Source organism: Ceratocystis lukuohia (assembly GCF_044167205.1).
Source record: "Ceratocystis lukuohia strain C4212 chromosome Unknown Supercontig5_pilon, whole genome shotgun sequence".
Classification (NCBI taxonomy): domain Eukaryota; kingdom Fungi; phylum Ascomycota; class Sordariomycetes; order Microascales; family Ceratocystidaceae; genus Ceratocystis; species Ceratocystis lukuohia.
The window spans coordinates 940,715-967,488 of record NW_027263524.1 but is presented as its reverse complement, the minus strand read 5'-3'; the positions used below and the strand labels follow the sequence as shown (position 1 = coordinate 967,488).

The 26,774-nt window shown below is 41.3% G+C and overlaps 5 protein-coding genes across 5 annotated transcripts; 2 read left to right on the top strand and 3 right to left on the bottom strand.

Annotated features, from left to right (window-relative positions):
* Window positions 1-14,452: 14,452 nt before the first annotated feature.
* Window positions 14,453-16,419, bottom strand: HOO65_050263 (Exocyst complex protein EXO70; the record flags this gene model as incomplete). The annotated part of the gene is made up of 2 exons (XM_071003266.1): window positions 14,453-16,143; window positions 16,209-16,419. 2 exons carry the CDS (start codon window positions 16,417-16,419, stop codon window positions 14,453-14,455), a joined length of 1,902 nt encoding a protein of 633 aa, XP_070858322.1.
* A 560-nt stretch (window positions 16,420-16,979) lies between these two features.
* Window positions 16,980-19,772, top strand: HOO65_050262 (DNA replication licensing factor mcm3; the record flags this gene model as incomplete). The annotated part of the gene is made up of 3 exons (XM_071003177.1): window positions 16,980-17,052; window positions 17,236-19,672; window positions 19,736-19,772. The coding sequence occupies 3 exons, from the start codon at window positions 16,980-16,982 to the stop codon at window positions 19,770-19,772; spliced, it is 2,547 nt and encodes an 848-aa protein (XP_070858321.1).
* A 195-nt stretch (window positions 19,773-19,967) lies between these two features.
* On the bottom strand, window positions 19,968-21,372 carry HOO65_050261 (PfkB family carbohydrate kinase; the record flags this gene model as incomplete). The annotated part of the gene is made up of 2 exons (XM_071003375.1): window positions 19,968-21,124; window positions 21,195-21,372. The coding sequence occupies 2 exons, from the start codon at window positions 21,370-21,372 to the stop codon at window positions 19,968-19,970; spliced, it is 1,335 nt and encodes a 444-aa protein (XP_070858320.1).
* A 1,084-nt stretch (window positions 21,373-22,456) lies between these two features.
* Window positions 22,457-24,328, top strand: HOO65_050260 (adenylyl cyclase-associated protein; the record flags this gene model as incomplete). The annotated part of the gene is made up of 5 exons (XM_071003279.1): window positions 22,457-22,503; window positions 22,568-23,206; window positions 23,268-23,561; window positions 23,696-23,783; window positions 23,888-24,328. 5 exons carry the CDS (start codon window positions 22,457-22,459, stop codon window positions 24,326-24,328), a joined length of 1,509 nt encoding a protein of 502 aa, XP_070858319.1.
* A 287-nt stretch (window positions 24,329-24,615) lies between these two features.
* HOO65_050259 (carnitine O-acetyltransferase-like protein) lies at window positions 24,616-26,530 on the bottom strand (the record flags this gene model as incomplete). The annotated part of the gene is made up of 2 exons (XM_071003274.1): window positions 24,616-24,757; window positions 24,810-26,530. The coding sequence occupies 2 exons, from the start codon at window positions 26,528-26,530 to the stop codon at window positions 24,616-24,618; spliced, it is 1,863 nt and encodes a 620-aa protein (XP_070858318.1).
* Window positions 26,531-26,774: the final 244 nt, after the last annotated feature.

Genomic DNA, 26,774 nt, shown 5'->3' with positions numbered 1-26,774 from the left:
AAATACAAATAGAATAAAAGGCACTTAGTTTTAGTTTTCTTCTCTTTTCTTTCTTTCTTCAGATTTTTCTAAATAAAACACTATACAGTATTTTCATTGAGTAATCAATGTCAAGCACTAGCAATAATTTAGAAAAATCTCATTTATCATTTTCTTTTGCTTATAACTCCTGACTAAATATTTGCTACCCTTTCTATATGCCCCCTAAAATATCTTTAATGCCTTTTTTTTTATCCTAGCTACCTATCTACATACCCCCCCCCCCTTTTTTCATAACAAAAACCAGTTTTCTTTAACTACCTTTTAGAATCATAGATCCTATAGATATGAGTAAAGAAATACAACTACACCTAACACCAGCTCCACCCCCTATACAAGTAAGGCCTGCCAATGCCACTCCCCTACTAGTGCCCCTAACAGTACACATAATAGTTCTATAGGACTGCCTATGAGAATGTCTCCCCCTACTGAAGTGTTTCAAGGGAGACTGGTTGAAATACATGTGTTAGCAGCTTGATGTAGAGAACAAGTTGAGTATAGATAGAGATACCCTAGGTGACTCCCTAAGTCAAATTACTTACCTATTCATATACCTAGATGGCAAAGTGAAACTAGGCTGCCTCCTATATACCAAGAACCTCTGGCAGAGTCTTAACCCTAGCCCTTACTCCCTACTAGAGTACTTAGATAAGACATATAAGGACCCTACTACCACCTAGCAGAACTTCATATAGCTATAGTGACCCTAGGGAAATATGTCTTTCTAGGACTTCTTCCTAATATTCAAAAGTCACTTGGCCTAAGTAGGTGGGCTTAACTGGCCTGACTAGTCTAAAATAGTATACCTCAATTCAGTATTAAACCTAACCTTGAAGGCTCTTATGTCCTTTATGAATATCAAGGGTATAATATTTACCTAATACTATGAGACTGCTATGTAATGTTCCCTAAACCCTGAAGGGCTCCAGGTCATGGCCTGAAGCTTGATAACCACACTACTAGCAGTGCCTAGGGGTGAGCCTATGGATTAGTCCTACATGTATATAAGTAATATACCTAGGGCTAAGCACTAATGACCCACCTATGATATGAAAGGCATCCCCTATACTATAGACCAGGAGCTGTAGGGAGGGTATGTGAAGTAGGTGATGAAGGAAGAGTTAGCTATGCACTGAGCAGCTAGGGTCTACCTATAGTGCATAAGACCAGGATATAGTACCTCCTAGTGCCCCCTCAAGCCTACTATTAATCCAGCTACTCATTAGGTAGTTGATGTCTAGGCTGCTCAAACAGTGATACTATATAGTGTATAGCTAGCTAGCCTTCTGAGGGAAGATACTAATAAGGAGGATAATATAGAGTTGGAAAACTGAAGTATATAATGGAAAATCACCTATTATACAAAGTAGTAGAAAAGGAATAGGTATAGTTCTAGGAAGAGAAAATGACAGGTTAGACTTTCTAGACTAGTATAGTGATTAACTAATAACATGTTCTTACCACTCTGATAGACAATAGTTATAATTCATTTACTATAATTAATGAAGAAACTACTACCCTTCTAAAACTCATACATATTGAAATAAAACCCTACCCCCTACAATCTGTGAATAACCAGTCAGTGTTGAAAGCTATTGTTCAACTTGACCTAGATATGAGTAGTTCCTGTACCCACTGAGCCTTTACATATGTAGTTCCTGGCCAAGCTGAGAAGCTCATCCTAGGCACTCCCTGGATCAAGTAATAGAACACTATAATCTCCCCTGATGGCAGTGTGATAGAACTATATCACCCCAATGCTCTTTATAAGGTCTACTCTATTTCCTAGTATAAGAAAGCTAAGCAGCTGGAAGCAATGATTAGGGCAGTTATAGCTGTGTAGATCCTCAAGGACCAGGAGAGAGTGCACTAGGGAAATGAACCAAGGGTATTCACAGCTATAATAGCTGATATTGAGAAGGCTTTGTATGTGAAAAGCCAAATAGACCTGAAGCAAAAGGTTCCCTGCTATTACTAGAAGTATCTAGGGGTCTTCAATGAGAAAGAGGACTAGAAGATCCCTCACTATCCTGGTATTGACATAGCTATCAACCTAGAGAAAGGAGACAATAGATATGACAAAAGACCTCTATAGGGACTACTATATAATATGTCATGGGATGAACTGCTGGTTCTTAGGAAAACACTCCTAGAACATCTTGATAAGGGATACATTCAAGTGAGCCAGTCTACTACAGCTTCCCCTATCCTCTTTATAAAGAAACCTAGGGGAGGGCTATGTTTCTATGTAGACTACTATAGCCTGAATAACATTATAGTAAAAGATCAGTACCCTATTCCACTCATCTATAAGACCCTATAACAAGTAGCTAAAGCTAAATGGCTGACTAAGTTAGATGTGTGTGTTGTGTTCTATAAGATTAGAGTGAGAAAAGGTGATGAGTGGAAAACTGCTTTTAATACTTACTATAGTCTCTACAAGTGGAATGTCATCCCTTTCAGACTCTCAAATAGCCTAGCAGTATTCCAGTATTATATCAACTAGGTCCTGTACTAATTCCTTGACAATTTCTACTCTATATATATAGATGATGTCTTGATCTATATAGATGGGACTAAAGAGAAACACTAGGAACAAGTCTGCTAAGTGCTTATAGAACTGGAAAAAGCTGGCCTCCAACTCAATATAGACAAGTGTGAATTCAAAGTCCAGAAGACCAAGTATCTAGGCTTCATTGTAGAAGTGGACAAGGGCATCAGCATAGACCTAGCTAAGATTGAAGCCATTATGTCCTGGGAAGCCCTGAAAATAGCTAAAGGAGTGAGGTCCTTCTTAGGCTTCACTAACTTCTACCAGGTATTCATTAAGAACTTCACTGAGATCATAGTGCCACTAGTGGCACTCATAGGAAAAAGCAAACCTTTTGTCTAGGGATAGGACTAAGAGAATACTTTCTAAGAGCTGAAGAAGTGTTTTATTAGTAGAGGCCTACTTATAGGTTAGGACTCTGATTTAGGAGTAGATATAACTGTTATTGAGTCAGATGCTTTAGGTTTTAGTGTAGGAGGACACCTCTTATAAAATAGAATACCAGTAGCTTTCTTTTCCTATAAAATGAATGATACTGAATAGAACTACACTATCTATAATAAGGAACTCCTTAGGGTAATCTATTATTTCAAAGAGTAGTATACTATACTATAAGGCCTTGTTGGCTTTACCCTTGTGATAGACCACAAGAACCTATAATATTTTGCTAAGAAACAGCTACTCAATGAGAGACAGATCAGATAGTTAGAATTTCTATAGACCCTACTACCTTTCAAAGTCATCCACTGACCAGGCCACCTGAATCAAGTAGCTGATGCCCTATCTAGGAAAGAGCAGGATGAGCCAAAAGACCCTGGTAAAGGGTGAGAATTACAACTGTAGAAGTATGAACAGGACCCACCCCTTTAAGCAATGCTAGCCCAAGGGCAGACCAGCCTCTTTGAGAACTATGAACTCCAAGACCTATGGGATGAAGGAGCAGGTGAGGATGAAGAAACAGAAGCCATCTAGTCTATAATGAGAAACCAAGACACTACTAAACTCCTAAAGAGTGTCTAAGGACAATTAGGAGACTTTACTGAAAAAGATAGACATTTGTTTTACTGTGATCAGCTGTAGGTACTGAATTCTGAGCCACTCTAAACTAAACTTCTATAGGAAGCCTATGATAGTAGGGTGACTGGCCACCTAGGGAGAGATGGAACTATAGAGATCCTCTGCTGGCAGTTTTACTGGCCAGGCCTGAACATAGACATCAGACAATTCCTATGCAACTGTGATGTTTGTAGAAGGGGAAAAGTGTAGAGGCAAAAGAAACAAGGCATCCTATAGCCTCTCCCTATACCAGACTAACAATAGAAGTAAATCTCCATTGACTTCATAGGCCTACTTCTAAAATACAATAACACTAGTAATGAATATATTATAGTTATTATAGACCACCTCACTAGGAATATGACTCTATGAGTATTACCTAACATCTAGACTGAGACAGTCATTAACTATTTCAATGAATACTACTATAGACACTACAGACCCCTAGACTCAATTATATCAGACAGAGGCCCACAGTTCACAGGAGGGTTCTGGAAGTAGTTTTACAAGCTATTGAAAATCAGACATAAACTTACAATAGCTTACTATCCCTAATCAAATAGAGGCATAGAAAGAGCTAACTAGGAAGTTCAGGTATATTTACAGGCCTTTATGAACTTTATATAAATAGACTAGGACTAACTGCTCCCCTCAGCAATACTAGCTATTAATAATCAACTATTAGTACTAAGAGTAAACATTAGTCCTTTCTTCACTAGCTATAGTTATCATATGAACTCTATATAAATCTCTATATCAGATGAAGACTAGAGTGTAGAAGGTTTAAACTTCAGCTATATAGAAGCCTTAGTGGAAAAGATGACTGATGCAATAGATCTAATCACTAGTGCCCTGGCAGCAGTATAATAATGAATAGAGGACCAGCCCTAACACCTAGTAGAAGTGTACTAGGCAGGAGACTAAGTATAGCTTACTATGAAGAATTTACAGATAGTACAGTCCTCTCACAAATTAGACTGGTTACATAGAAAATTCACTGTAATCAAAGCACTAACTCCCCTGACAGTGAAACTAGATGTGCCTAAGGGAATCTATGACATTTTCCATATGGATTGCATTGAAAAGGCATCTAATGACCCTCTACTAAGCTAGTAGCAAGTGCTAGATAAACTAGCTGCCATTGTCAATAATGATAGTGAAGATGAATAGATAGTAGAGGATATTGTGTAGGCCTAAGGAAAAGGAGCTAGAAGGAAGGTCCTAGTAAAATAGGTAGGATAGGATGATCCAACCTAGGTACCTATTGAAAATATTGAGGAAATAGAAGCTCTGGATCACTAGGAGGCCAAATAGGGACTAATCACCACTAATGACAGACCACCAGCAGTGGTGAGACACTAACCCAAAAGAAGAGGGGGATGATGTTACAGGCTGTGTGCCTACAGTTGACATGGATCACAGAGCAAGGAGTGCATGGACAGCTGGTGACCATGGATGACAAATGGTGCAGAGAAAACTCTGCTGGAGGGAAGCAAGAAATACAAATAGAACAAAAGGCACTTAGTTTTAGTTTTCTTCTCTTTTCTTTCTTTCTTCAGATTTTTCTAAATAAAACGCTATACAGTATTTTCATTGAGCAATCGATGTCAAGCACCAGCAACAGCACCTATACTATAACCTAATGAATCTACTTCTAGTATTATTAGTAGGTTATAGTCAAAGGTTTTTAGGATAAGGGTAGAGCAAAATGTATCCTTAAGATCTTAGAAGGCTTTCTCAGCTTCTAGGGACTATATGAATAGGTTCTTCATAGCAGTTAGCTCTACTAATAGATAGGCTAGTACTGAAAAGTCTTTGATAAAGATCTAGTAGAAATTCATAAAACCTATAAAGGACTATACTTCCTTATATATAGTAGGGACTTCCTATTCTTTTATAGCTATAACTTTTATATAGTCTATCTTAGCTCTCCCTAGTATAAGAATATAGCCTAGATACTTGACTTCTTGAATAGTGAATATATACTTGTCAATATCAACTATAAGGCTAGTATAAACTAGTTTCTCAAGGACCTAGTTATCCTTCCTATAGTGATCCTCTAGTGAACCTTCTGAGAAGACTAGTATATCATCTATATATACTAAGTAAAAATCATCTAGATACTCCTGTAATACTGAATTTAGGAAATACTAGAACTGTACTAGGGCATTAGCTAACCTGAATAGCATTATATTCCACTCAAAACTCCCTAGCCTAATGTGGAATATAGTCTTCCACTTGTCTCCTGGCTTAATACAGATGTTATGGAATGCTAAGACTATATTGAACTTAGTGAACTATTATACCTTATAGATTCTATATAGGGTTTCATTAAACTTAGGAAGGGGGAAACAATCCTTTTCTATATATTTGTTCAGTGCTCAGTAGTTAATATAGAAGTGTAAGCCTCCCCTAGGTTTCTAGATAAATAGGATTGAGGCAGTGGTAGTAGAGCTATTGATTTAGATGAATTTCTTCTTTAATAGGTTTAGGAGGGTCTAGTGGAGTATAAGTAGCTCCTTATGTAATATTTTATATAGGGGGCCCTAGGGGGCCTTATTATTAGGAACTATAAGGTTGATCTTATAGTTCATTTCCTTTCTCAAAGGGGGAAGTCAGTATATATATAGGGCTTTAGGATTGAAAGTGATATAGTTATCAGGGGTCACCTATAGGGGAATCTTGTCTACCTAGCTTAGGTCAACTGGTCCCTCCTCCTTAGCTAACTTATAAAGAGCTAGGTTAATATCTTTAAGGGACACTATGAATGCTAGTAGGTGTTCTAGGGTTTCCTATTATATTATAGTTTATATATTATTCTATACCTATAGTATATAGATCTCTTAGGGTCTCCTAGGTACCTTGGCCTAGGAGGAGTAGGGAATAGAGAAGTAGGGGAAAATTAGTTAGTCATGCTTATAGTTAATCATAGCTGAGTATGCTTTATACTATAGGTAGCTGATAAGGATTTTATCCTATTTCATATTCAGGATAACTAGAGCTAAAACCTATTCCTCTAGTCTACTAATATCTATAAGGAAGTGTATAACTTCTATTACTATTAAAGTAGGTTAGTCATTAAATAGGGCTAGATAGAGTGGAGTGATAAGTATAGATCTATATAGGTCAAGCTATTTACATAATTTACATATATGATCAGGAAAATGATAGAGGTTATATTCCCTGAGTCTACTAAAGCAGTAGTTGGATAGAATCTATTAACTACTGTTGCCAGTACTAGACAATGATGTCTCAAGTGCCTATACCTTAAAGTGATTTATTCTTAAAGAAACTAAAGAAGGAAGGGAAAGAAGAAAAGATCTAAAAGCTAAAGTATTCCTCCTTTTAAGTACTGTGATGATTTGCCAAGGACATATCTCCTTTTTACATGATCCTTTCCTGTACCCTTGCTCACCCTTCTTATAGGTGCCTAGCCTATAACATCACCCCCCTCCTTTCTTAGGATAATGTCCTCTTGTCATAGGAGGTCTATTGTTCTCTGAGATCAGGCCCTATCTTACTTCCTAGTGGTCTAACACTTAGGTGTCTTTGATGTTATCTAGGGGTACCTATTGTAATGATCTATGGATCATGTATGGTTCAGGCCTTGCCCTCACCCCCCCTTTCTCTCTCTAGCCCCTTTTCCTTACATCTTCCCCTAGTCCCCCTACCAAAGTGTATCTTTCCCAATGTACATATAAACCACTTGACTACTATTGTTAGCATAGCTCCCTTTAGTTTCTTTTAGAACTTATCAAGTTCTTCTTAAATATAGAGCTATTATATAATTGAATCTTCTTATATCTTGTGAAGCCTTACATTAGAACTCAATCTTATTTTTATTTTCTCTGTCCTCTGTCCTCTGTCCTCTGTCCTCTGTCCTCTGTCCTCTGTCCTCTATCCTCTGTCCTCTGTCCTCTATCCTCTATCCTCTATCTTCTATCCTCTGTCCTCTATCCTCTATCCTCTGTCCCTATTCCAAACTCCACTACTATAGACCCCTCAAACCTAGCCTAACCTATATATACTCCTGAGCCTACTATGCTTCTAACACCTATAGAAATGAAGGAGGCACTACTCAAATTATACTATAGGCTGAAGCAGTCCTAAACTTCCTAGGAATAAATACACTAGAAACTCAAGTAATCAGAGTACACTCAGCAGTATATACTCTAGTAGTTCTAGGAGGAAATCAAAACCCTCTAGTAATAAATGATAGCTAGTGTACTATAGATCACTTAAGCCTTCACTACTCCAATACCTCTAGCCCCCCTAGTGGCACCTAGTGCCCTAGCCACCCCCCTAGCCTCTATAAGCCTTATAGCTGCCTCAGCCCCTATAAGCCTTCTAGCCCCCTCAGCCCCTATAGGCTTTTCAGCCCTAGTATTCCTAGAGGTATAACCTACTAGACACCCTAAGCCCTATCTCCTAGACATCTACCTCTTCTTAGGAAAGAGGTTAGAATACTAGGTATAGTCTTAGACAGTAGAGGCTAAGCTAGAATAAGATAGTAATGCCATTAGGAATAATAGTAATTAGTTCACTTACCTATAGATATAGATATCTACTATAGTATAAACTAAGGTATTACTACTATATAGATAAGCTAAGTTAAAGAACTATACTATAGCTTAATTTCTCAAAGTACTAGATACTATATTTCTAGATCCCTATATAGAGGAATATACTAAGGCTAAGCTATACCACCTGAGTCAGGGAAATAATGAACTATTTTCTATATTTATACTAAAGTTCAAGAACCTACTCCTTGAGGCTAGGATTATTAGTGACTACACTTATATCTCAAGCCTTAAATAATACCTTAATAATAAGCTTATTAGGGCTATCTATATAGGTATTAAAGCTAAAACCTACTCTACCTTCATCTCTAAGGTCTTTAGCCTAGCCTCTGACCTAGAAGCACTGAGAGGGCACTAGACCTAGGTAAACACACTCCCTAGATTTAGCTACTAGACACCTGCTCCAGTACCCCTGACCCAGGCCACTCCCTTACTAGATAAAATAGACTAGTAACTATCTAGTATCCCCCTTAAGCCTATAACCCCAGGGGAGAGGGAGAACCTAAAGTAGATAAACTTATATTTCCACTACTATAAACCAGGGCATATATAGTAGAACTACCCCCTTAACTAGGGGTAGCTAGTAGTGACCTAGGCTATAGAAGCCTAGTAACCTGATAATGCCCTAGTCCCTACTAAACACCTGGAAAACTACTAGGCCTAGATGACTATTATTATCTAGTGCCTAAAGAGGAGATAATTACTAAGAAAGAAATAGGAGCAATAGGTACTTATATAGATATAACTCTAAATAAATATATCTTTACTACTACTTTCATTAATAATAGATACCTCTATCTTACTACTATTTCCCTACATACTACTCTTAGGTGTAAAGCTACTACTCTACCTATTATACCCTATCTAGTCAAACAAGTCATTAGTGACCTGAACCCCTAAATAATAACCTAGATTACTATGATTAACCTAGGCCTTAGGGGTCATAATCAAAAACTCTATATATATATTATCCCTGACTAGATAGAAGACCTAATACTAGGCTAATATTAGCTAATAGACTATAATACCTCTATATACCTAGCCTAGAATGAAGTCCCCTTATAATAACCCTTTAGACTCTACCTTATAACTACTCCCCTTAACCTAGATACTATAGCTATCACCTAGTGTATAATATAGGCACTCTAGGCCTAAGTTACTAAGACTAAAGGTATCTATATCTTTTCAGCCTCCCTCTATAATATTGAGAAAGCCTTATAAACCAAGATCTATACTAACCCCTAAACATCTTACCCTAGCTAGCTACTCCTAGTCATTAGCACTTTTAATAGAAAGAAGGCTACTACTCTACTACTATTATAACTAGGCCTAGACACTAAGATCTAACTAAAGCCAGATAAATCAACCCCTATATATCCCTTATATTCCATAAGTAGAGAGGAGCTACTAGTCCTATGGAAAACCCTATATAAGCTCCTCAACTCTAGCTTCATTCAGGCTAGTAGTATTAAAGGAGGAGCCCTAGTGATCTTTATCAAGAAACCTAGTAGAGGTATTCATTTCTATATTAACTACTATACCCTAAATAACACTATAGAGAAGGATAGATACCTACTACTACTTATCTATAATACCCTCTATAACATTATATTAGCTAAATACATCTCTAAAGTCAATATTATCTCTACTTTCCACTATCTTCTAGTCAAAGAAGGCTATGAACTATAGACTGTTTTCTATACCTACCTCAGCTCCTTTGAATAGCTAGTAACCCTATTTAGCTTAAGTGGAGCACTAGCTTCCTTCTAGTAGTTTATTAACTATATCCTTTCCTAGTGGCTAGGTATTACCTACTCAGCCTACCTAGATAATATAGTAATCTTTACTTCAGGCTCTAGAGAAGACTACTATAAGCTTATCTATCAGATGATTAAGGCCCTAGATAATATAGGCCTCTAACTAGATTAGGATAAGAGTGATTTTAAATCCTCTTCAATCAAGTATCTAGGCTTTATTATAGAGCCTAGTATTAGAATCTATACTCACCCTGAAAAGACCTTTATAATTTAAGAATAGGAAGCCCTAACCTCTATATATAGCCTCTATAGCTTCTTAGGCTTTATAAACTTCTACTACTACTTTATTAAGAACTACTTGACTCTAGTAATACCACTGACTACACTGACTAAGAAAGACTAACTATTTATTTAGGGGCTAGACTAGTAAGAAGCTTTTGATAAGCTCTACTAGGCCCTTATCTCTATACCTATCCTAGCTACCTATGATCCTAATCACCCTACTATCATTGAAGTAGATTCCTCTAGATAGGTAATAGGAGCCTTATTGAGATAATAAGGCCTAGATTCCCTCTAGTAGCCTATTATATACTTCTCATAGAAACTTACCCTAGCTAAGGTCAACTATCCTATCTATAATAAGGAAATATTAGTAATCTTTTCCTACTTGAAATATTAGCACCCTTTCTTAGCTAGTATTATATTTCAAGTATATACTGACTACTATAACCTTATCTACTTCTAAACCTATCAGACCCTCTTAGAACATTAATACCACTAGTCTTATGAATTATCTGAATTCAACTTCATACTAATATATAGACCTGGAATAATATAAGTCACCTCTAATACCCACCCTAATATAACTAAGACCTCCTATATAACCTATCTAATAATAGACTATAATCTAGAGTTCACTAGATACTATATCCCTATAGTAAGAACTTTATTATCACTATAGTAATATAGGCTAAAAACCCTGATAAAGATCTAGAAGGCTTAGAAGTCACTCCCTACCTAGTTCTTCTATCTCTATTCACTGACCTAGAACTCTATAACCTATGGGACACTGCACTGAGACATAATGAGAGATACTAGTAAGCCTACTCAGTAGTATAAGAAAAAGCACATACATTCCCTAATGACTAGGGCCTATCTTAGTAAATCAGTGAATACTCTCTTGACTTAGAAATACACCTATTATAGTAGGAGTGCCTATAGATCCTAGCCTATGAGCCACTTCATATAGTGATAATTCAAGCTACCTTTGATTTGAGTCTAACAGGCTACCCTGGCACTACTATCACATAAGACCTTGTAAGCCACTCCTACACCTGGCCTAGGTTAATAGAAGATGTATAGTGCTTTATGAGAAACTGTGACACTTGTGGATAGAGTAAGATATAGTAGGAATAGAAGTATAGCCTCTTGAAACCCCTCTTAATCCTAGAATAGACTTAGTAAGAAATTACAGTTGATTTCATCATTGACCTTCTACCCTCTAATAGGCATACTGTCATTATAGGTGTCACTGACTAGCTATCAAAGTCCAAAGTCCTCATACCTCTAAAGTCTTCTACTACTTATAATATAGCTAAAACCTTCTTAGTCCATGTATTTACTCACTACAGAACCCCACATGTAATCACCTCTGACTAAGGTCTATAATTCATCAGCCTCTTCTAGGCTGAAGTATACCACTAACTTAGAATCACCTATTATTTATCCACAGCCTTCCACCTAGAGACTGATAGAGCATAGGAACACTTGAACTAGGAAATAGAGACATACCTCTAGACATTCACAGCCTACCTATAAGATGACTGGGCTTCCCTACTGCCCTAAGCACAGATCACCTTAAATAACTAGGTTTCAGTATCTATAGGTATTAGCCCTTTTTTCTTCTGCTATAGCTACTATATAGACCCTATTGAAGCTAATGCTCTACACCCCACTGGCTCAAGTATTTCCCTAGCTATAGTAGGACATAACTGGCTAGCAAAGCACTGTGAAGCCACTGTATTCTCCTAGGCATCTATGGCCTTAGCCCAAGAAGTATAGGAATGATATACTAATAAAGGCTGACAAGTTATAGAATCATTTCAAGTCAGTGATAGAGTCTACCTGAGACTCAAGAATATCTATACCCTATACCCCTTAAAGAAACTTAACTAGTTAGCACTACTATATAAAGTCATTAGCCTTGTTGGATCCTATGCTATTAAACTTAATACCCCCTCTAGCATCTACCTAGTATTCTATGTCAACCTGGTCCACTAGTATAGAGAAGACCTATTGCTATCCTAAGTGTCCTCTAATCCTGAGCTACCCCTGATATCATAGGAGGAAGCTATAGATGATGTAGTTACAGGGGAATACCAAGTGGACAAGATCCTTTAACACTGGAAATACAGGAAATAATACTAAGTGCTAGTAAAATAGACAGGTTATATAGAACTAACCTAGGAACCATTAGTGCACCTTGAAGATATAGCTGCCCTAGAAGAATATAAGTAGACCACTGACTATCCCTAGGTGGCCTGAAAGGAGGGGAAGGGATCAATTGTAATGATCTATAGATCATGTATAGTTCAGGCCTTACCCTCACCCCCCCTTTCTCTCTCTAGCCCCTTTTCCTTGCATCTTCCCCTAGTCCCCCTACTAAAGTACATCTTTCCCAACATACATATAAACCACTTGACTACTGTTGTTAGCATAGCTCCCTTTAGTTTCTTTTAGAACTTATTGAGTTCTTCTTAAATACAGAGCTGTTATACAATTGAATCTTCTTGTATCTCATGAAGCCTTACAAATGACAAGGATTACATAAATATAATGATTGATTGAATCAGATAAAGGAGGGGTTGCCATTGCTATGCTCTTGGGAATGATTGAATCCCTTTTAGAGCTGCTGCAAAGTGCTAATTTGAAGGGACAATAAGACACCATGTATTACTCTACTGATATAGGGAGTACAATGGTTAGGGGTGTCCTATGTGAGAGGAGAAGGAGGACCTAATAGTGAATTACATAGCAAACCTAAAGTGAAGGAGACTTGGGAATTGACTTGAGTGGTCTCAAAGATGCTCCTCATTGAAGACATGGGAGGACATATATTCAACATACCAAGAAGTGAAACAAAGGAGGAAGAGGAGAGGCTGATGTAAGGGCTATGCCTGTATGTGTTAGGGCAATGCCCTTGGTCCATGCAAGACCCTGCCACACAGAGCTCACCTATAAAGAGCCCCTCTCCTGCCAGTATAGTCTAGCTAGTTATTCCCTTTCCTCCTTAATGCATGTTCTTTGAACCTCTGAACTGGCTACAATGAAGATCTTGTATCCAACCCATGACACTTATCCTGTAGAATAGGAATAGTGATATTGAGGCCTTGAACTGAGGTAAGGAGAGACATCTTGATAGTATGACAAAGATAGAGGTAAGAAAGTAGAAAGGGTTTTGAAGAGAAACAGTGTAGGTTCAGTGCAATTCCAGGCTCATAACCTATTAGAGGTGACTGATAGAGGTGTTATATCTTGAAAGAGTCTCTAGAAGATTTAAAGGGAGAAGAAAAAATGGAAATATGAAGATAGCAAGAAAAAGAGGAATAGCTGTTAAACTTGTTTTATTAGATATCTAGTTAGAAGAACATATGGCAGAAATGCCAACTATTTATGCATTTTCAGTCAAGTCTTTAGTCAAGACAGAGTTGTCCAAGGTCAGTGATTACACCATTTAATCTGCTGAAAGTCTATGCTGAGTCTCAATTTCCTAAGGTTCTAGATGAGTCTATTGAATCCTTCAAGAATCCTTCAAGAATCCTTCAGGAATCCTTCAGATCTAGAGTTGTTAGAAACCAAGAATGTAGTTTTCACATAAGAAGTATAGTAGGTTAGGAACATCTGGTCCTAGAATACTAACAATGTTCTTTGAATCTCTAAACCAGCTATAATGAAGATCTTGTATCTAACCCATGACAGACAGGAACAACTAGTATACCATGACAATATTGTCCTTACTGAATGTAGACACACAGCCTGCAACAACTCTCTTTATCTTATGAATGTTGCTCTCAATAATGTCCTTGTTTCTCTTCTAGTCCTATCTGTTCAAATACACTTCATCACTCTGAACTCTCATCCCTATCTACTAGCTCTGACTGCCTATGACACCTTTTACATTCCATCATACATTATACATTTAACCTATGAAAAGAGTGTAATTTGTGATAACCCCAGGATGTAGTCAATGAATAACATAGGCAATTGAGATGGACAATAATATAGATCTTGAAAGCTGATCAACACATTCATTCAAAATCCAATATCCTACTTCTTTCACTGTCATGCTCTCTTAAGTTTAATCTTATTCCTTGCCTTGAGGTCTAAAATGTCTGTCAGAGGCTCATGACAAATGCAACTTCATCAATACATCATGATTGAAACCGAGCTCACATGTGTCTTTTATCTGATTAGGTATACAGACTGTCAAAAGTTTGTGCCATTGTGACCTTGTCAAACTTGACATGCTTTCCTCTACCCTTGTCAATCTCATGGTAACGGTCCCAAAATCGATTGTAGAGTGGCTCAAGCATTTGCTGCACAGCTTGGGCAAACATTTTTCTAACCTGGGGATCCATGTTGCAAGCTCGATGGCGAGCTACCATTTCATCAAAGCTAGCATTGAATGCTGCAAACTTCGACTTAATATTGTCTCGATCCTTGGCTGAGAGACCCTTAACAGCCGATGCTGAGTCAGATGGTCCTGACGTAGGTCTAGCCGATCTGTTAGTGTGAATAACATCGAACAAGTGCATGGAAATGTCCTTGCATGAGTCGACATATAGACTGACAGCCCTTTTTCGCCACTGTTCCAGAACAGATGCTCGGGCTCCCAATAGTGGTTTAAGGTCTGACTCTTGCACACTCCTATCAATGGTAATAACACAGTTGGCTAAAAATACACCCTGTATGGCCTTGCCTTTGTGGGTTATCCTCGATTTCTGTACAAGACTTGTCAGAAGTGTTTCAATAGTATCAACACAATAGTCAGCAAATATTTCTCTGCCATCAGCACCAATATCAAAAGATGCAAGACTTGGGGCTGGTGTTTTGGCAGACTGTTTCCAGCCTCCATCACCTAAAGATACCATGATGCTTGAGAGGGGATTGATGAAGTCCAACATAGCTTGCAGTCTCTGTACAACCTCCGGCACTATAGGCACCAATGCTCCATCAGATGGAAGGGTTTGGATGTTGGCAATACTTCGTTTCATGTGCTCCAGAAGTTCAGCCAGAGAAGTCTTGGCAGTTTCCCTTACTGGCTTTAAGGCTGATGCCAGAGAAGATTTAATAACATCGCCTGTTCTCTCCTCCAATTTCGTAGTAAGCATTGCCATGATGCCAGTAATTTCGTATGATAAGAAACAGTCAAATGCCAAATGCATCTTTATATGGGTGTTCAAATCGCGGATTGTTCTCGCAAGATCCGCCAGGGCAGGCTGACACACAGCTTGAAACAAAGATCCCCAATCTTCACGGGGAAAGAGATTGCAAATGTTATCGTATTCTGCTAAAAGCATACCTTCAATAGCTTTAGCATACGAACCAATGGCATTTGTTCCAGCCCTGTAGACTGTGTCTGGGTTTTGTTTCTTTGCAGTATTCACACTTGCCATAGCTAAATTTGATAAGCTAGAAGTCAAGTACGGCCCTCTTGTATCAACAAATATGCGACCAACTGAAGCATCATGGGGAGCGACGGATGCGTTAGATTGCTTTCTTTGTGTTGTCATATAGTCCGTTATCAGCCCGAGTCGGGCCATGCTCTCTTGAGGTAGTAGTGGAAATGGCTTGGATTTTGTGATGTTTTGTAGAGGCTCAATGGCAGAGGGTGTATCAATTTGGAGGAGTTTTTGGAAATATGACTCAAGCATGCTATTTCCAAAATTCACAAGCCGTAAGAGATCCGACATAGCTTGTTGGTTTGCGCGTATGTTTGAAGTTTGCATTTCGGAGGCAGATTGTGCAAGGCGTTTGATTGAAGCCAGATACGGCGCTAGGCCGACCTTTTCGGGGCCAGATCGAATGAGGGCTTCTTCGTCATTCTTGCTATCAACTGACTGGCGAAGCCTCCCAATTGCAGCGATCATGCCATCAACATCTTGGATAATAAGTTAGTAAAGCCAATAGGATAATCCAAGAGAGAGCATGTTGCGTGTGACTAACTAGCATCTAGAACTTGGAGTTTGCGAGTTTCCCCGCTGAGAGGACCAGCAACATCTCTCACACTTTTCCCTGTAGCTTCCAAGCGACCTAAACAGGCTTGTATCTTCTTAGTGAGTTGAGTTGTCTTTTCTAGGCGGGAGTTGAGGACATCGACCTCGGCACGAGCTTCTTCATCTGCCACGTTGCGCCCAGTATTAAGCCCAACGGCCATTTAAAAAGTTTTGTGCAGGATGATACGAGTTTTAGCAAGTTGAGAAAATGGGAGCCTGAAAAAAAAAAGTTGTAGGCTTGTAGCATCGACTATTCTGTGTTTGTTTAATGTAATTATGTTCTTACAGCATCTCCTTTTCTGGCTTGGTTGTCCAGTGACGTAACTGAGACAATGGATCCCCCAACGCTATGCAATATGTGGACATGCAGGTACACAGTATATGCTACTAAGAGATATTGCGATATGGGTTTATCTCCTTGGAATCTTAGTCACAAAAACCACTTAACACGCGACGCGCTGTGATAATTTGATCATCAATATTTATGCTTGCTCTTTTGCCCCTCCTTTATTTGAAGGTGTCGTGGCTTTCCTCACTATCTACTAAGCCGCCCCCCTCCTCGCGTTTTTAGTTGAGCTACCATTACTACCACTACCACGAAATATTGCTGGGCCACACTTGATATTTCTGGTGCTCTGAGCTGAGAAATCACGTCATTCTTTATCTTTTTCCTGTTATTTCTCTCTTCATCTTGCTCATTACGAGCATTACTCTCACAAAAATGGACTCTTACATGCTACAAGATGCCGCTATTCGCGATCGCATCCGTCAAGCAGAGGAGTTCTTGGATCCTGGTGTGTCGCTACCCCGCACATGATCATCTATATTGAATATTACTGACAATAGCATCATAATTACCTGCACTACTAAAGAGCAAAATGAAAAGGACAAGGCTTCCAGCTCACCCAAATACAGTTACAAGGGAGAAATTGGTCTTATGCTGCAAAAAAATCAACGTCGCCTAGTAGTGAGCATAGATCGTCTACGTGATCACAGCCCGCAGCTTGCCGATGGTGTTCTTGAACAGCCCTTTGATTATTCGCTAGCTTTCAACCATGCTCTCAAGGCGATTGTTAAGTCTATCAACGGTGTTCAAAATGATGATGAGGCTGAGTATTACTGCGCCTGGAGTGGGAGCTTCGGTCTCTACGCTTGCAACCCACGTACACTGTCCTCTCGGCACTTAAACCGTATGATATCTATGGAGGGAATTGTGACGAAATGCTCATTGATTCGCCCAAAAGTCATCAAGAGCGTGCATTACAACGAATCTAAAAACAATTTCCTCTTCCGCGAATACCAAGACCAAACTATGACGAACGGCCCCACAACATCGAGCGTTTATCCTCGAGAAGACGAGGATGGTAACCAGCTGGTGACGGAATACGGTTACTCAGTTTATCGCGATCACCAAACCATTTCGATTCAAGAAATGCCAGAAAGAGCGCCAGCTGGACAGTTACCTCGAAGCATTGATGTTATTCTAGATGATGATTTGGTTGACAAGGTGAAGCCTGGGGACAGAATTCAATTGGTCGGAATTTATCGTACACTAGGAAACCGCAACACCAACCATAACAATGCGATTTTCAAGACACTAGTCCTAGCCAACAACGTTGTCCTCCTATCATCTAAATCAATTGGAGGTGTTGCAACCTCTACCATTACCGACCATGATATTCGCGAAATCAACAAACTTTCGAAAAGATCTAATCTTTTGGACTTGCTTTCCCAGTCTCTAGCGCCGAGTATCTACGGGCATGATTACATCAAAAAGGCTATTTTGCTCATGTTGTTAGGCGGAGTGGAGAAAAACTTGGAAAACGGTACACATCTAAGAGGAGACATCAATATTTTGATGGTTGGCGATCCCTCGACTGCCAAATCGCAAATTCTTCGTTTCGTTCTCAATACTGCCCCACTTGCAATTGCTACTACTGGTCGTGGGTCCTCAGGTGTCGGTCTCACTGCTGCGGTGACATCTGATAAGGAAACTGGAGAAAGACGCCTAGAAGCCGGTGCCATGGTGATGGCCGATCGTGGTGTAGTGTGTATTGACGAGTTTGACAAAATGTCAGATATTGATCGCGTAGCTATCCATGAAGTAATGGAGCAGCAAACAGTCACCATTGCCAAGGCCGGGATTCACACCTCCCTGAATGCTCGTTGCAGCGTAGTCGCCGCCGCCAATCCCATTTTTGGCCAGTATGACACGCACAAAGATCCTCACAAGAACATTGCGCTCCCCGACTCCCTTCTCTCTCGTTTTGATTTGTTGTTCGTCGTAACTGACGATATTGAAGACACACGCGATCGGCGCGTCTCTGAGCATGTTCTTCGTATGCACAGATACCGGGCTCCAGGAACTGAAGAAGGCGCCCCTGTTCGAGAGGTCGCATCTCAATCTCTTGGTGTCGGTGTTGAGAAGGAAACGAGTAACAATGTGCGTACAGAAGTATACGAAAAGTATGACCCAATGTTACACACTGGTGTCCGAATCCGCAGAAACAATCAAAAGCCTGAGGTGGTGAGCATCCCTTTCATGAAAAAGTACATTCAGTATGCAAGAGCACGGAAGCCTTTTCTCACTCCTGAAGCTTCTACGATAATCGGCGATATTTATGTTGGCTTAAGAAATGACGAGATGGAAGGTAATCAACGCCGCACCAGTCCATTGACAGTGCGTACTTTGGAAACTTTGATTCGTTTGTCTACGGCTCATGCCAAAGCACGTCTCTCAGCAAAGATTGAAGAGCAAGATGCAGTTGCTGCGGAAGCAATTCTTCGTTTTGCTCTATTCAAAGAAGTGCTGAATGATGCTCCAAAGAAGAAGCGTCGCACAAACATACCAGTCGTCGAGTCTTCTAGCGATGAGGGGTCTGGTGACGATAATCCGGTTCCTCTTCAGGCCTCAGTTTCAAGAACATCAACAGGCACGGCGGCCTCTGCACGACAGACAAGATCTGCTGCGCGTGCCGCAAGTACTATTCCAGGAACACACAGCTTCCCTGTATCTCAACCTCAGCCACCAACATTGTCTTCCTTTAACCCAGGAATGAACTTTTCAGAGGCAGACGCTACTTCTCAGGCCTCATTTGCTTCATCGATACCTCTTTCTCAACTTCAATCTCAGTGGCAATCTCAGCCTCATTCAGAAGTCTCCGAAGACCTGGCAATATCTGCTGCTTCTCTAGCGATTTCTCAGCCTGAGATTTCTCCAGCACGTATGGAAACTTTCAGAAGATCCATGGGCCGCTTGCTCATGGGCCCCCTCTTTAGCTCTGATGATACAGCTCAAGTAACGGATATTATTACTTCGGTAAATGAAATGATTACATCCAATGAGGGTGGTCCCTTTGATAAATCTGAAGCTATACAGGCTTTGGAAAAACTTGATGCCCTTGGATCTATCATGTAAGTTCCACACCCACTTTTGTATTTTCTGCGCCCGTTGAAACTTACTAACAAATTGCGCAGGTTTGTAAAGGATGAGGGTATTGTAATCAAGATGTGAAAAGGCAATTGAACACTCGTAAAACGATCTTTCCATGGGATAGTGGAGGACTGTGATAGTTAGTTAGGCTAGCGTAGAACTATATTCGAATGAGAATTTGTAGTCAAATCTAATGAACGTCATATACTGTGTATGTATACAACAAAACAAGCCTTCTTAAACCTTCTAAAGCCTAAGCCTTTTGTTATAAGCTATCTACAGTAAAATCCTCGTTTTGAACTCCAACATACGATCCTGGACTTCGACTCCATTCCATGTCTCATTTCCACTCCCATCTCCAACAACAGTAGGTACTCCAACTTGCTCAATAGCAAAACTAGCAGCTACACTTCCCCAAATTGCTGCTTCCTCCACATTGTGGCCTCTAGCCAGCGCAACTGCCAGACCACCGAGGAAGCAATTGCCTCCACCAGTCGGGTCTACTACCTGAGAGGGGTCGCTATGGACGGCGGGGATCCATCGCGAAATACCAGCATCGATTTCGATTTCCTCCCGGTCAATGCACCCTTCATTGTCGGGTGTCAAATGCTCAAAAAGGGCAAACATGTCTGTGTCAGGCCGAAGCATACTGCTAGGTGCATGTTGCTGTTTCTTCTGTCGCGCAGGCTTAGTAGTCCTCCAATTGGTGCTACTACCCTTCCGGCCACCATTGCGGGCTACATAGCATCCTTTCCGGCCAGCTCTGACGACAAGAGAAAATGATTGCAATGGCATACTAGCCAAAAGCTGCTCACAGTTACGCTCAATGGCCTCCTGTGAAATATCACCATTTTCATCAACCCCAGTTTCACCCATAAACCCGGCTAGCTCGGCATGGTTTGGACTGCAGACATCTACGTAGGATAGCGTGCGGGTACACTCAAGCAAATTTTCGGGAGTGCAGAGATCAGGGACGGGCTCCCAAATGAATAAGGGCTTTGTGCAGGTCTCATTGTGAGAAGTTTGAAGCTCTTTCCGCAAAGCTTTGATTTCAGAGACCAGCTCACGACACCGTACTGGAGAGCACACCATATGGAATGATTTCGACAGCAACATTGCTGGGGTCAAGTCTCTACCAGTTAGTCGCTTTTTAGGTGTTGTATAGCGGAACCCACGAGTCTCGCCATCGCCATAGCCATTCCAGCCTCTAGTTGTGAGACGAGTATCATCTCGCCGAAATAAAACGCTACTATTCCATAATTGAATGAGCTCAGTCAAAGCAGGAGGGAAGTCGGAGCCCTGGTCGACTATCCAGCCCACAGATTGAGATTTAGGAGGAGAAGACATTATGCGAGCCCCCAAAGCTGCAAATGAACCGGCACCTCCCAGAGCGTCCTTAACAGAAGGCTTTGGAGGAGGAAACTCTATTTCATCTAGAGCACCACGAGCATCAGTTTCCTGAGGAAATACTGTAATATTCAATAGGGCTGGTGGCTGACTTACCAATAATGAACATCCCAAGTGTAACAAAATCAATTTGCGGCTCACTCTCAGCTCGGCCATCATCATCAATAGCAGTAGATTGTGTTGTAAGATGACAATCTTGATGATCTTGGCCTTCATCACTATGCAAGGCTTGGTCAGGGCTAGCACCTTCCTTGATCATTTCTGTGCTGCTCATGATGGATATTTTTCTCTATCTAGGCTTTTCTACTAGAGTGAGTTTGCAGCAGATGTGTTGGATACTTAAAAGTCTCGCAGGTCATATGTTATGAAAATAGCATGAATACAGGGCCTATTGACATCCACCACATCAACATCTTGTTTAGCTAGCCGATAGGGGAAGGAAGGCTACGCAAGGCAAGTTTAGACTAGCAGTAGCGTTTCCAGTATCAGGCCTTAATCTAGCCCAACTACAAAATGCTTGGCTTCAGTTTCAGGGGGGCTCCACGTCGAAGCAGTACTCTGAGTGGGGGTATAGAGCCTCTCCCACCTATACGAATAATGACAATGAAAGAAGACAAGCACCTATATTCCCAACTACAACCAGCAATGTCGACACAAGCTACGTTATATACTGATAATGATCGCAAAGTTGTGGTTACCCATCTTTTCGTTCCCAAGGCATGGCCTGATGTGGCCTTGTTTTTTGTTTTGGCCTCTCCTGAGTTTAAATATATGTTGCACGTTATGATTAAAACGGGAGCAGTTTAGTGTCACAACCGAGGGTTCCGTCCTAAGCCGTTCATCATCCCTTCCTCTAAATCTGAAAATCTAAGGGGGGGAGTCTTGTCTTGTGAATGTTATGTAAATAGCTAGACGTAAAATAATAGAAAGAAAAGTAAGATGAGAACATACAAGACATCAATAATAGCGCGAGGAAATAAGGGTTTCCGTTTGACTACAACAATGATTACGTTGTCTTCTCCTGTCGTAGTTAGAGTTGTCACCTCAACGAGTTTAATATGTTAGGGTCCTAGGGTTTGCATGTACAAACAGTAATAAAGCATTAGGGGGAATAGGGAATCATGGGAGACCAAGCTCCCACCATCTAGCTACCAGCCCCCCCCCCCAAAAGGTCAAGTATATCACCACTTGCGTCGAACATCCATTGAAGTCCTGTCCTCGCATTTATACCGCCACGCATTTGATGCTGCATCGTTTTTTTCGCGGTATCACTATATAATCTACGATTGTTCCAGTCCTCATTTATTTCTTTCGTTCATCATCTTATTCGATACTCCCTGCATCTTTCAACTTTCAGCATGGCAAGTTCCGGCCCCATGCATAACTTGACAACACTGATTAAGCGGTAAGCAAGCCAACATTAAGCCTGTATTGCTATCGATTTTTCAGTACTGATCATTGCTTTTTAGCCTCGAGGCTGCTACCATGCGCCTTGAGGATATTGCTGAAGCCACTATAGCCATATCTCCTCCTGCTCCTGAAGTCGAATCATTCCCCTCCGAAACTCTCAATTCCGTCGACAACTCTGTCACTCCCAGAGCTTCTGCGACGGCAACCGCTTCTGCACCGGCGCTCGCTGTCTCATCTCCCGCGCCAGCCGCTCCAGCAAAACAACACGAAGAGCCTCTCCCCGATTCGATTGTTGAGTTCGACAACTTCCTCAGCAACAGCATTGGCAATTATGTTGAGCTTAGCAACAAGCTTGGTGGCTTGGTGGCGGAACAAGCCGCTAAAGTTTTGGAGGGTTTCCAAGAGCAACGCAAGTTTCTATTGCTTTCTACTATGGCTCAGAAGCCTGATATCCATGGCTCGGAAATGGCCTTATACCAAGATCTTATTAAGCCCATCAATGATGCCCTGATGTCTGTCATCAACTACAAGGATAATAACCGAGGATCGCCAATGTTTTCACAGCTCAGTACCGTCAGCGAAGGAATTATGCTCCTTGCATGGGTTACTGTTGAAAACCGGCCGTGGAAACACGTTGAAGAGTCACTGGGACCCTCGCAATTCTTCGGAAATCGCGTGTTGAAGGAGTTTAGAGAGAAGTATGAGATGCTTGCAAATTATCTTGAATAAGATTGATCTAGGTTTGCTAACTTTATCTAGGGATCCTCAACAAGTTGAATGGGTCAACTCGTTCTACCAGGTTTTCCGTGATCTCATTGAATATGTGAAAGAGCATTTTCCACATGGGCTGATTTGGAACCCCAAGGGCAAGCCCGCTGCGGAGGTTGCTCTTGAACTTTCAGCGAAATCTGCCCCTCCCGCTCCTGCTGCCCCTGCAGGCAGTGGTCCTCCTCCCCCACCTCCCCCGCCTCCCCGGGACCTCCCCCGATCTTGGACTTCAAAACTGGACAAGGCCCTACCTCATCTTCTACCGAAGGTGGAGGCTTTGGGGCTGTGTTTTCGGAGCTTAATAGAGGATCAGATGTCACGAAGGGCTTAAAGAAGGTTGACAAGTCGCAAATGACGCATAAAAACCCCACATTGAGAGGTAGCTCGGTGGTATCGGAAACTAGCTCTCGAGGTAAAAGTCCTGCACCAGGAAAGAAGCCTAAGCCCGAGAGCATGCGTATGAAGAAGCCTCCTCGAAAGGAACTAGAGGGCAACAAATGGACCATCGTGAGTCTCTTCCTTTTTTCGCCGTCTGGTTCTTTAAGATAGGAATGACATGAAGACAGATCTGTAGATTGTTAACTAACGTTTTCTGGGGTTATTTTATTTAGGAAAACTTCGAAAAGGAGCCACAGCCTGTTATTATCGAAGGCTCAATTTCACACTCTATCCTAATCAGCAAATGCAACCACACCACCATCATCATCAAGGGCAAGGTTAATGCCATCACTATCGAAACGACAAACCGCCTGAGTCTTGTTGTCGATGATCTCATCTCCACTGTTGATGCTGTCAAATCAAGCAACTTTGCTCTACAGGTTATGGGAGCTGTCCCGGCCGTTATGTTGGACCAGATTGACGGTTCCGAGATCTATTTCAGCAAGCAAAGTAGTGATACCCGTGTTTTCACCAGCAAGTCGGCAAACGTTAGCATCAACGTCATTGGTGATGATGATGACTACAAGGAACTTCCTCTTCCGTCTCAGATCTGCAGCTACTACGACAAGGAAAAGGATGCTATCGTGAATGAGATTGTGAAGCATGACGGCTGAGTGTAAATTCTTCTAGCCAACATATTAGAAGCCTGTAGTGTCTAGTAATAAACCGCTATAATTTTGGATATCAGTTTTATGAAGATCAGTTAGTCTTTCATTCTAAAAGAAATGACATGTGATAATAAACACGAAGCAAAATATCTTCAAAGTAACTTGACGTTTTTCATATCTGTCCTTGGAGAGGACGTGGCTCTGGTACGAGGATTGCTATGAAGGGAAAAATTAAACGAAGTCTTATTGTACACCAATAATAAACTTTAAAATGCATTCTATGCCTATCTACCTCACAGTTTGGCCTTGGGAGGAGCAATCGTGGGAAGCAACAGGTCACGCATCTCTTCAGCAGCTTCATTAAGATAGTAGCTCATTTTGGCACTTCCCATTTTCTTTGAAACAATGTTGAAGTTGAGACTAGAGAGACCGTGTCTAGCGTTAGTAATTTGTTGACTGAAATTTGTGAATACGTCTATGTACTAACCTGTTTTCGTTGATCATGTATGCAATGCCGAATCCCTGATCGATGACTTGACTCCACCCATAGCCATTGAAGAACTCGGAGCTTAGTTGCGAGGTTGATAAATACCAAGAGCAAGAGTATGAGTTGGCAGGGTCTTTGTATAGGGCAGGAAGGTCTGCGCCAGGCTCAAGAAGGAGTTTGAGGCCTAGAAGGTGACGGTCAACACCTTTGCCGTCAGAAGCGGCACCAATGTACTCAAGATGCGACTTGATCGCTTCATAAAAGAGCTTTGTCTTTTCAACGTCATTCTTTTCTGGGTCACACATGGCTTTGCACCAGGCACTTGACGCTTCGGAAACAGACCGGCACGTTTCCGTGCGACCAAGCTGGAAACGGCGGGTGGCTGCGGACTCATAGGTCGGACGGTTAACTCCGTACATTTTGAAGTAAGCCAGCTGGATGATCATTTGAACATATGCATCGGGCGAGCACTTGAACTTCTTGATTAAACCCTTGCCATATCCTTGATAAGCCTGGACAGCAAGTTCATGTTTGCCAATGACCTCCTTAAAATCATTCACTGCGCGGTCAATCTCGGCCTGAACTGCGCCGTTGATGACAAACTTGATGGGCGTAGGATGAGGTATGTTTGAGCGAATCTCAGGGTTAGAAAAGTCGAGCTTGTTGTTGAAGATCATGTCGTTCAGGTAGTCATTTAAGCGGTGCGTAGGCGTGCCATCCATCATCGAATGTTCACCCATAAAACCAGAGGTTCCATTGTCGTTGATGATGAATTGTAAGGGCTTATCGTACCAGCGATTAGCTCCATCACCGTGCCAGTACTGATGGGCACGCTCTTCAAGAGTTATAGGAGCGGCATCATCTAGACATACAGCGAACGAAGCAGATTCAATGGCCTCAAGAGAGGCAGCATTGCTGGGGTCTGCATCAAGTAGAATCTTGCGCGCATCAGCCCAGACATCACGGTTCTCAGAAGTTAAAGCGCCAACGGGAGGCACTTTTCCTTGAGCAGATTTGTATACGTAGGAAAACTGCTTCTCTAGCTCGGCGGTGTTGAGTTGTTTGCCGTCAACCTCATGTAGGACTTTAAAGAATTGGTTGTTGCGAATAACGATAATGTGCTTATTCTCGGCAGGAGGAAACTTGATGGGGTGGTCGGCTGGCTTTGCTGCTACTCGACTAGCGTTAAACATCCACTTGTAGGTGTCCATGCAAATCGGGAGCTTCTTCATGTACTCAGGCTCTAGAGTGCCCTCATCAACCATCTTCTTGAATTCGAGAACGGCCGTAGAAATAGCAGCAGCACGTTTAGCGGGATCCCTGCGACGACGGTCATCGCGATGCGAGTAAAAGTAGCTGACGTAGGGGCATACAGGATCGCGGTATGAGAGATACGCGAGATCGTTCCACCACTCATACAGCCAGTTTTTGACGTTGGGGTCATTGCGCCTAGCAAGTAGCTTTTCCTGGAGTTTCTCGCCCACGCCTCCAGGCTTGACAAAGTCGGCGACGGCCTCTTTGCTCTTTTCAAGCTCTGCTGGAGTCAGAAGCGGCTTCAATGACTGAATGTAGCGTGTAGCGGTTTCCGAAAGCGTCGGGACAGGAAGACGAGGAAGCGAATCTTGGAAGCGTAAGGTAGGGCCTTTGGACTTGTCCTCAACATAGCCAGCAGGAAGCCCAGTCGTGTTGGTTGAATTTAAACGTTTAGTAGCGGGCGCCATTCTTGCGACAGATGGAGATAGGGTCTGCAAATAGAAATAAAAAAGGCGGTTAGTTAATTAGAGGTGGGAAATGGGACTAGCAGGATAAACACAAAGATTTCCTTTCACTCGAGCCCGAGAAACAAACCTTTGCTAGGAAGCGCGCAGAAGTACAAGTGCTTGTCGGCAGCGCTGAAGTTCTGAAAGCAGCTAACATTTCGCTGTCAGAGGAAAATGGGAAAAAGAAGAAAATAAATGGGGACCA